Source organism: Guillardia theta (genome assembly GCF_000315625.1).
Source record: "Guillardia theta CCMP2712 unplaced genomic scaffold GUITHscaffold_275, whole genome shotgun sequence".
NCBI classification, from domain to species: domain Eukaryota; class Cryptophyceae; order Pyrenomonadales; family Geminigeraceae; genus Guillardia; species Guillardia theta.
The window spans coordinates 1-9796 of NW_005434401.1; the positions used below are offsets into that span (position 1 = coordinate 1).

The 9796-nt window shown below is 54.5% G+C and overlaps 3 protein-coding genes across 3 annotated transcripts in view; 2 read left to right on the forward strand and 1 right to left on the reverse strand.

Moving 5' to 3' along the window:
* Window positions 1-43: 43 nt before the first annotated feature.
* GUITHDRAFT_149069 (hypothetical protein) lies at window positions 44-4059 on the reverse strand (the record flags this gene model as incomplete). The annotated part of the gene is made up of 17 exons (XM_005818701.1): window positions 44-105; window positions 350-418; window positions 846-902; window positions 1081-1152; window positions 1201-1275; window positions 1407-1487; window positions 1655-1721; window positions 1771-1829; window positions 1868-1924; window positions 2073-2228; window positions 2280-2309; window positions 2353-2415; window positions 2477-2517; window positions 2654-2717; window positions 2984-3113; window positions 3359-3595; window positions 4037-4059. Coding segments are annotated over 17 exons (1343 nt in total), but the record flags the coding sequence as incomplete, so codon positions are not given.
* A 917-nt stretch (window positions 4060-4976) lies between these two features.
* Window positions 4977-6498, forward strand: GUITHDRAFT_149070 (hypothetical protein; the record flags this gene model as incomplete). Its single annotated transcript, XM_005818702.1, has 4 exons — window positions 4977-5798; window positions 5915-5953; window positions 6001-6074; window positions 6258-6498. The coding sequence occupies 4 exons, from the start codon at window positions 4977-4979 to the stop codon at window positions 6496-6498; spliced, it is 1176 nt and encodes a 391-aa protein (XP_005818759.1).
* Window positions 6499-8052: 1554 nt separating this feature from the next.
* The window catches only part of GUITHDRAFT_166825 (hypothetical protein), a gene marked incomplete at its 3' end in the record, with an annotated part of 2360 nt that continues 616 nt past the window's right edge, over window positions 8053-9796 (forward strand). Inside the window, exons 1-9 of the mRNA XM_005818703.1 lie at window positions 8053-8284; window positions 8494-8559; window positions 8606-8649; window positions 8693-8746; window positions 8999-9031; window positions 9081-9122; window positions 9173-9219; window positions 9488-9533; window positions 9582-9670. Coding sequence (XP_005818760.1) covers window positions 8062-8284; window positions 8494-8559; window positions 8606-8649; window positions 8693-8746; window positions 8999-9031; window positions 9081-9122; window positions 9173-9219; window positions 9488-9533; window positions 9582-9670 — 644 coding nt within the window. The 5' untranslated portion in view covers window positions 8053-8061. The remainder of the gene's footprint in view (window positions 8285-8493; window positions 8560-8605; window positions 8650-8692; window positions 8747-8998; window positions 9032-9080; window positions 9123-9172; window positions 9220-9487; window positions 9534-9581; window positions 9671-9796) is intronic.

Here is a 9796-nt window from a genome sequence, read left to right on the forward strand (position 1 = left end):
TCCCTCCTTTCTCTTCCTCTTCCCCTTCCCTTTGTCCTCCTACCAAAATTCGCAGGTCAATTTACGTCCCCCGAAGAATCTGCCGTTGAAGATCTCGATACACTCCTGCCGCCCCGTCAATCTCTGGGTATAATCTCCTCCCCTTCTTCCCAACCTCTCTCATCCCCTCAGCCCACCAACCTACCCGTTCCCCATCCTTTTCTTCCCTGCTCCCTCCATCACTCCTTCCAACATACCCAGCATTCATCCTTACTCTCCCTCTCCCTTTGCTTCACAGTCCGCTACGATTCCCCTCCCCCTCTCCTCCCCTCCCCTCCAATCTCCTCTCGCGCTCTCCTCCTGCCCTCACCTCGGCTGACGTCGCTTGTTTGAACTTGATCGCCACCACTCCCTCGGGGTTCCGATCAAAGATAGTCACCTACAGCCCAGCTGACTGACGCGAGAGAGGACAGAGAGGAAGAGGAAAGCGCACAGACAAGCTCGACAACCAGCAACAAAACACAAACACAAGCACTCGACATCAAAATCGACAGTTTGACACGTGAGTTCAAGTTCTCCAAGGTACTTGAAGACTCTGGGGTGAACGAAGACCAAAGTGCACAATCACTCACCTTCTCAACTTCGCCGAACTTCCGAGCCTCCATCTCCACTTCAAACTGAACATGTGATAAGATCTCCTCATCCTCCTCATCCTCCTCATCCTCCTCCTCCTCATCATCATCATCATCATCATCATCATCATCATCCTGCTCCTGCTCCTGCTCCTGCTCCTCTTCCTCCTCTCCTTAGTCCCAATTCTTTCCCCATCATCCTCGCCTTCTCTTCCCCTCATCCCCCGACTGCACCTGGAGGGTGATGGCTGCTTCTGCGTCTACTTTCATTTCTTCCACGGTGAACATGTTCTGAGAGCGAGGAGTCAGTTGAGATGATCGTGACTGAACAGGAGGGAAGGTAGAGGATTGAGCCAAGAGAGGAGCAGAGCAGTGTAGGGATCATATTCGGAGAGAGGAGGGAGAGTGAATGGAGTAGACAAGGCAGGAGGAGAGCAAGGAGGAGAAGAGAGGAAGAGCAGCAGATTACTTTCAAAATCACGATCCTCAATCCTCTCCCATCGTCAATTCCTTCGTCGGCTCCCCAATCAAGAGCTCTTTCCTGGGATCTGAATGACAACAAGCAAACATGCACATCACCTAGATCCACCTGCTTCTTAATGGCCTGAATACGCTTCTGCCGCTCTTTCTTGGCTTCTTCGGACATCTTCTCTTTCTCAACATACTGTAGCAATTTGGTCTCAACAGGAGAAAATGCAAACGAGAGGAGACAGACAGACAGACAGACAGACAGACAGAAAGAAAGACAGAGTCAGGGACAGGGACAGGGACAGGGAGGGGAACAGGAATCCAGACCTGCTGTCCCTTCATCTGAAATTGAGCCGGTTGAACTTTCAGCGGGTACTTGTCATCTCGAAAGTTCGACCCATCGGCGATCTGCAACACCTTCGAGACAAACTCAGGCGGACGACTCGAGTGCCTTGGGGGTCCAGCTAGGGAGAGACGCAAGTCCTTGAAGGGAGGGAGGCGGGTTGGGGCGAGCAAGAGGAAGAGAAAGAGGTAGGGAAGGGAAGGAGGGGCAAGGAAACTGAATGAACTCTCACCAGGGGGATGGAAGCAGCTTTGAGGAAGGCGATTCGGGCGTCTCCCTTCAGATTGCCGTCCTCATCCCTGACATGCCTGTCATCGCAGTTGGAGGATACGTCACGAGCTGCATCACCTGTAGAGTTTGATCTTGGGGGTCTTGCCGTCCTCCTCACTCGGTTTGAGGACGCCGAACTTGCTGCGGAGACATCAGGACAAGCTGCCCCTCGCACTTGAAGATGCCTGAAGAAAGTCGCAACTTCCTCCATGGTCGTGTCAACTGGCAGGCCCTGCGGGACATCAGACATGGTTAAGCTGAGCTGAGCCCAGAGAGGCATAGAGACTCGGAGACAAGTTGAGACAAAAAATGAGCGGGAAGGGTTGGTGGTGGAGGAGGAGGAGGAGTAGTGTGGAAGAAGAGAAGGAGGAGGGTCATACCTGCACATACACGTAGGTGTTGTCCTTGATCTTCTTCCATCGAGGCTTGTTCTTCTTCTTCTTCTTCTTCTTCGCATCGTTCGTTTCCGCCTTCCCTTGCGCCGCCGCTGGCTCCGCAGTGACCTGATTCTTCTCATCGGCATAATATCCTACTCCCTGTCTCCATCAAATCATCGTTCTATCCACATGAATCGTCCAGCCCTCAACCTGGTCTCCCTTCTTGAACGAGTATCCGGGCTGATGATACATCAGAGCTCTCTCAACCCTCCCCTTCTCGCACCTTGGACCCTTCGAACTTCTCGGCTGCTATGAAGGCCGGGCCCAAGGCAAAGGGACAGAGAGGCTGGGAGGCAGACAAAGTCGAATCAAGGCCTGAAAGGTTTCTACACTCCTCAAACTCTTACCTGCTGCTCCTTGTTCTCAGTGTTCAGCCAAAGTTTCTCTCCTAGACGTCATCGGGTCAATGCATCGCCCTAACCCGCTATCCCTCACTCCTTCGACCCCCATTTCCTCTCCAATCATCCAACTTCCCTCCCCTCCCCTTCCCACACCCCCATCCCCCCCATGTATTTGTATCTCACCTTTTGCTGTCCAGCACAGCATCCAGGGTGCTCGAACCTTGGCCGCTTCCTCGTCATCGAATGTCTGCAGCCCTTGCCGTCACACCATGCAGGGGCACAAGCGACGCTCGAGTGAAGGCAAACACAGGCATGGCAGGAAGCAGACGAACAAGGAACTGAGCTGAGCGACAAGGAAAGAGCTAGAGGTCCGCAACATGCAAGAGAAGCAGGAGGAATAAGGCACGAGAGAGGAGGGAAGAGGAGGAGGAGAGAGAGGAAGAGAGAGAGGAGGAGAGGGGGGAGGAGAGGAAGAGGAGTCGAGGGAGGGAGGGAGGGCAAGGCTGCCTGTACCGTAGGAGTCTGGGGAGGTTCCCAAGAGCTCTCGAACGTGTACTTGTTGGCGTAGTAGGTTTTGCCTTCCGGAGTTGTTGTTGACGCCCACTGCATGTCCCAAAGCTGCTTGCCGGTGAACTTGACGACTCTGAAACCAGGTGAGACAACGCCCATGAACAAACAAGAAAGAGTGCAGGACAAATTTTGAACAGCATCCATAGATCATACATCAGAACTCAAGAACACAATCAAAAACCATCTGACTTGTCTCAACTCTCACCAAACTAAAAGAATCTCACGTGTACATCAACTCTCAACAAACTGAAATGATCTCACGTATACATCAACTATGATCAAGCTAAAAGAATCTCATTCAAGGTCGGAGGAACGTACTCGATATGTTCTTCGTTCGCTGGGCCTGCTCCTTCCCCATCGTCCTCCTCGTCCTCTTCATCCGCGATGGATTGGAAGTAGGATCTCAGCTCATCTACAGCTGAGATGCTCGCATAATCCTCCATCCCTTCCTTCCACACGGAGGTCAACCCGTCGATCTCGCCAGAGAGCCAGAGAGCTTCCAGAAGGTCGAGGGGCAAGGGACCGGTCTTCTCTCCCTCCTTGTTCTTGTACCACCTGCATCACAACATCCACATCAGTCAAGATGTTCTGTCAATGCTGTGTCTGCAGAGTTTCCACTCGTTCTACGGCCTTTCTCTTGAAGGGGATCAGTTGTGAAGTACTGATGGTACAAAATTTCAATCTAAGGGGATTTCGCTCATTCTCCTACATCACGTAGCTGACTTGCTACAAATGTGTCGCGTCGATCATATCATTCACAACGAAAGTCATTCCGTTGTTCTCGCATGTGCTCACATATCAGTCTGCTCGTTGAATCTACAGGAATCTGCATTTTCTCATCTAACACAACCTATACTCGCCTTGAACGTTCCATTGTTCTCAGCATTGAAACTAGACGCGTACATCCTCCATTCATTCATGGCTGCCTTCCTCCACACTTTGATCCTGCTGCCATGTCGCTGTTTGCCATCTCCCTCCATCGCCGCTCCCTCTTACCATTCCGTCGTTGCCGCCGCCATGTCCGCCTCTTCCACCTCGAATTTTCTCTTATTTTACAGGAGTCTTGTCAAAAATAAGCACTTTCTGCTTATCGGCCCGGGGCTGACGGTGGCACTCCGAGGCTCCGAGCCCGCCTCAACCCCTGACTGATCATCATGATCAGGAACCGTGAAGATTTCGGATCCGATCGCGCAAGTTATGCCACCCATCACCCGCCGAAGGCCTTTCTTCCCTTCACTGATGTCCCTCTGAGTTCAAGGGCACGGCGTGTGGTGCTGCCTCCTCCTTTTGTTGAGGCGGGTTTGTAGGGTTTATCCTCGTCCTCCTTTGTTTGCTCCGGTTTGCCTTTCTTTTTCAGCCCGATTCAATACTCAGAAAAGAATGCCATTTGCATGAGAGATAGACTGTATGCTAGGTGCCAAAGTCACGCAGAAATCATGATATCGACCTCAGTTGCAACAAGCCTGGCAGTTTTTGCTCAAGACCGAGCCTGAGAGGACCTTAGCAAGACGGCTAGGAAGGTCCCTCTTCGTCCCACCGCAGTGACACTACATGGCCGCCTTGAAACGCCACGGTAAGCCGGGTTCGTCTTGGTTTACAAGCCTGACAGATTTCTTAACTCGCCGCGCTATCTGACTGGCACGGCTGGCACCATCGACACTGGGCAGATTCATGCACTTGCAGCAGTCATGAGGCTAGAGTCGGCCCTGATAGACAGCCGGTAGTCTATCCTGAAGTCAATCATGACTCGATCGCGGCCCGGGCCGGGCCGGGCCGGTCACCGAGCCTGAGTATATGCCGCGCACTGAGCAGTAGGTAGCAAGCAAGGTAGCAGCAGGTAGCAGCGGGCAGCAGCAGGTAGCAGCAGGTAGCAGATGGCACGGATAGAGAGAGGGATGAGCATGCCATGGAAGAGAAGATGAGGAGGAACCATGCAATGTCTCTCCTGCTGTGGAGGAGAGGGACGACGAAGACGCTGAGCACATGGCTGTTCATTGCTTGTTCCCATGTTGCGGCTCAATACGAAGGATCCCCCTCTGACCTCAATGAGGCTGGCGAGATCGCGGGTGGACTATGGTGGGACAGCTACGGGAGGCAAGTACGAGCAGATCGCCCCTGGGCATGGTGGAGGCTTGATGATGCCGGTGTAAGCCAGACAGCAGCATGCGCGGCTCCACAGGCTGAAGGCTGCATGCCGGGAGCGTACAGGTGCGACAGACTTGGGCTGCAGCCAGGAGGAGTGGCAGCAGTGACAGGGGTACCGTACTCGCTCAGTGCAGTGACAGTAGCAGGAGAAGAGGTTGCAGGAGCGGCCAGACTGGCTGGAATCGCCTGCTTTCAGCTTTCGTTTAACCCTCCCAGCAGCTTTTCCTGCTCCCCCAGCCCCACGATCCCTCCCCCTGTCGCTGCTCCTTTCTCGCTGGAGTTGTGGGTCCGTCCTCTGCAGAGCGGAGAGGGAGTGGCTCAGAACGTGCTTGCCATGCAGTGCGGAGGGATGTTTGAACTTGCTCTCACGGAACTTCTGCACCTATCCCTCTCGTTGCCCGGCCTACCTGCTCCCTTGCTATCTCAACGAGCCCTTGCGACTGAGGTCTGGGGGCATGTGGCCATCTCAGTCGATGGATCTTGGGTCCACTTGTACATGAACGGGACCAGGGAGGGTAAGAAGCAGCTCCTCCGGGGACAAGGAGCTCCGTTGTGTTCGTCTCAGCCCTGTACCATCACCGTCGGAGGAGGAGCTCGCTTCTTGAATGCAGATGTGAGTTCTTGTTGTTGATGCTTTCTTCATCATCTCTTCTTTGTTTGCTGTCTGCCATTCAAGACGGCCCGAATGGTTGTGAACGTCAAGACTGATTGACTTCTTATGATGGCCAGGTCGATGAGGTAGCATTCTACACCAAGTCTTTGTCGCAGGTACTGGGTTGTTGTGGCCTCCCTTGCTCTCTCTGAATGCTTTACAGACACAGCTTGCTCGTCACTTTGTTGCTATATCATACAACAGCAACTTCAAAAGACCGCACTCGTCATGTCTCAGGTCCCCTCCCCTCCCCTGTCCCTCCCGCCTCCCATTTCCCCTCCTCCCCCTTCACCTGTTCCCCCCCCACCTCTCTCCCTCTGTCTCTCCCTCCACTGGTCTTCCCCTCTGCTTCTTCATCTATGTCCACCCTCATCTCAGCTCCTCCTCCTTGTCCTCTTCAGCTCATCACATGGCGAGCAGCCCTCCTCAGACGCACCTCAACCCGGTTCAAAGCTGCGCAGTAGCAGACGTGGGGCAGAAGCGTCTGGACCAGCTCGGTGACGAGTATCGGAGCAGGAGGAGAAGTGCTGACAAGCTTCTGGCAGCTCATATGGCCAACGGCCGACCATCCGTCCCCGCCAGTGAGCTTGACAGCCGCAGCAGCAACCCTGTCATGCAGGGCCCGGACCCTTGGCCAGTCAACTCTGCTATGGCAGGTTGAGGGCGGGTTGGGTGTCAACGGACCCAGGAAGGAGTGTGTTGGTGCTCAGAGCTTCTTTCTTGCAATGAGGCTGTAGGGCAGGATGTGAGAAGCGATAGCTTGATCAAGATGTCATGCTGTGATGGTGAGGGTTGTGGGAATCATCAAGAGCTGGTGTCGAGTTTGAGCTTGTTTGTCCATATTTCTCGCTTCCTTTCACTCGTTTCGGCATAGGATTATGTTGCAGTATTTTATTTGTAAAGTTAGATATCATGTTATACGTCTCGTTTGCTCAGATTTTAACTTTTCACCGTCTTCACTAGCTCACCGCTCTTTCTTCCCTCACATTACTTCCTCTTTCGTTCCCTCTCTCATCCTTCTACCCTTTGCTTCCATCTTTCCCTCTCGTCTTTCTCTGCTCTTTTATTCTTCCATCACATGGGTACTCACTTATTCTTTTCATTGGTGGCCCTTCTCTGTATGTGCACTCCCATCCTCTCTTCTCGTGCCCCCTGTTTCACTCCTCTCTTGTCTTCCCCTCTCCTTCTCCCTCTCCCTTTCCTTCTATCCTTCGTTCGTCTTGTCTCGTCTCCTCATGTTTCTTCCCTTTTGTCCATGTTTACCCCCTCCTCTCCCTTCTTCCTCCCCTCAGTCTTACCTTCATATCTCGGTTTCGTCCTCTCTCTCTCTCTGAGGGTTCTTCCCATCTCTTTGTCTTCCTCTGTCTACGTCCTCCTCATATCTCAGTCTCCTCCTCCTCTCTCTCGCTATCTTCCCCTCCCTGTCTCCTCCCTCTTCCCCTCCCCTTCACGTTCTTCTCCTCCCTCTCTCATGTCTCATAAAGATCCCGTCGGTCAATCTTCTGGGATTCAAGCTAAACAATTTCATGGGTGGGTAGTGCTTGACAGAGGGTGGGGTGATAAATTGATAACCCGTACTTCCCCCATTAAAAATATGTCAATTTACTGTAGGGGTCCAAGGTCTGTTCAATGACAGTGGGGTTCAGGTTCGTTGTGGGGTTATCAGGACATGTAAAGGGTGGGGTAGGGTGGTGTAAATTGTGATTTGGGGCTGTAAGAAGAACTGATGGAAGGGGGGCGGAGGAGAGAGGAGGAGAGGAGAGGAGAGGAGAGGAGGAGGAGGAGGAGGAGGAGGAGGAGGGAGGAGGAGGAGGGAGGAGGAGGAGAGAGGAGGAGGAGGAGGAGGAGGAGGAGGAGGAGGAGGATGAGGAGGAGACTGGGAGAGTTTGAAGAGAGCAGGACTACAAGGAGAGGAGGGAAAATGCAATGCTGCCAGAAGAGTAAAGAATGCGAGGACAGGTGGAATAGGATGCGAAGGAGACTAGATAGACTGAAAGAGAAGAGGAGCAGAGATTGTATGTGACGGGATTAAGCAATGTTATGCTGTTGGGAGAAATGAGTCAATAACGATGAAGAAGTTGAAGTGTTGGGAATGTGTAGAAGGAGAAGTTGGGTTATGGAGAAAGGGGGATTTAAGGGTACTAGGTGGAGGGAATCGAGGGTATGGCTCGAAGAAGGTAGGTGCTTGGCTTTCCGGACTGATTTGTCTCTTTCCAGTCTCTCGATGCGTGCTCACCTTCCCCTCCTCTGCTGCTTCCTCGCAGTCAGATCTGCTGCTGCCTTCCTCCCGAGCCCGACAGGGCTGTCGGCATGCGCACCAGCACAGGCTGCTTGCTGCGGGCTTGCGCTGCGTCCCGCTACCTCTGCAACCAAGAGCGCTGCCTCCTTGCGACGCTCCCCCCTCACGCCTGTGACGATGGGACTCTTCGATGCGTTTGCCGGACCCGGTTGAGTCCTCTCCCTCCACTCCCTCCCTGCCTGTTCTGTCCTGCTCGTTGACTCTCCTTGATCCCCGCTGCTGCTGCTGCTGCTGCTGCACATTCTCCTCCTTCTCCCGGACCTATGATCCTGCCCTCCTCCTCCTCCTCCTGCTGCTGCTGCTCCTGCTTCTGCCTCATCTCCTCGACTTGTCCTGCTCTCACCATGCTTCCTTCAGAGATCAACGTGGTCAAGCTCCAAGTAGCCGTGCACTGCGACACTCGCGGCCCCTCCTCCCTCCTTGGTCGAGCATGTCCAGTGCCCCTGCCAAGACGCTGACTTGGGGGCAGGAACGATCAGCAGGATCGCGGACGAGGCGGACACGGAGACGGAGGTCAGGAGGCTGAGACGCTCCTGCTGCCTGAGCCCTCGTGCAGGAAGGACTGGCCGACCTCGTCTCGGATGTGGCGCTTGCGCTGCTGCGGAAGGAGGTGGGAGGATGGAGAGGAGGAGGTCGAGGGGAGGAACGGGGGAGAGGGGGGGAGAGGAGGACGTGGCAGGGGGAGGGGAGGATGGTGAGGGAGGAGAGAGATCTGGAGGGGAAGGATGAGGAGAAGGGAAGGGGATGAGAGAGAGATGAAGGGGAGGAGGGGGAGGCAGGGGGAGACAGGGGGAGGAGGAGGAGGAGGAGGAGGAGGAGGAGGAGGAGGAGGAGATTGTCTATTGTTGACGCCTCCGACCAGAGCGATTGGGTTTCAGCATCGCTGGAGACGAAAGTGAGAAGGAGGGTCGCCCTCAGGGCCAGCGATGACGTGCTCTTGCTAGGTGACGAGGGATGAGGATGAGGGGGAGTCGCTCTTCGGGCAGGTTAGCATGCAGCTGCTCCTGTGGCGGCACGTGACTGCGGCTGCCGCCAGTTCTCCTTGCAAGAGCGAGCCAAGATCGAGCGAGAGACCTTCAACAAGTCTGTCCTGCCCCTCCTTGCGCTCCTGCTCCTGCTCCTGCTCCTGCTCCTCCTCCTCAATCACTACCCCCACCTCTTGCTTCTCGATTCTCCCCTCCGCCCTGCTTCTACTTCGTGTACTTGTACTCGCTGCTTGGCTGCTGCTGCGCTTGCTTATTCCTTATGTCCTCTTCCGCCTCCTCGTAATCCTTTCCTCCCGCCTCGTACTCCTCCTTTCCCCCTTCCCCTTCCGCTTCCTCCTCCTCCGCCATGACTGTCGTGGCTTCAGAGTGTCAGGCATCGACAAGTCCGAGTCTCGCAGCTCGGAGGGGAAGGTGAGGCGCGTCTGTTGCTAGCTTCCAACCTCTCAAGCTGCGGTCCAGCTGGATGACATCGGCAAGGCGACTGAGGCTGTCATCACGATGATCCTCGCCATAGAGGGGAAGGAGCTCCCGAGCGTCAAGGATATGAAGTCTCTCCGTACCTGCTTGACTGGCAAGCAACACCCACCCCTTCCCTCCCTCTCCCCTCCTTGAGCGCCATCCCCCCCCTGCCGCCTCCCCCAACACACAAACAACCCTTACCTTACTCCCTTGCC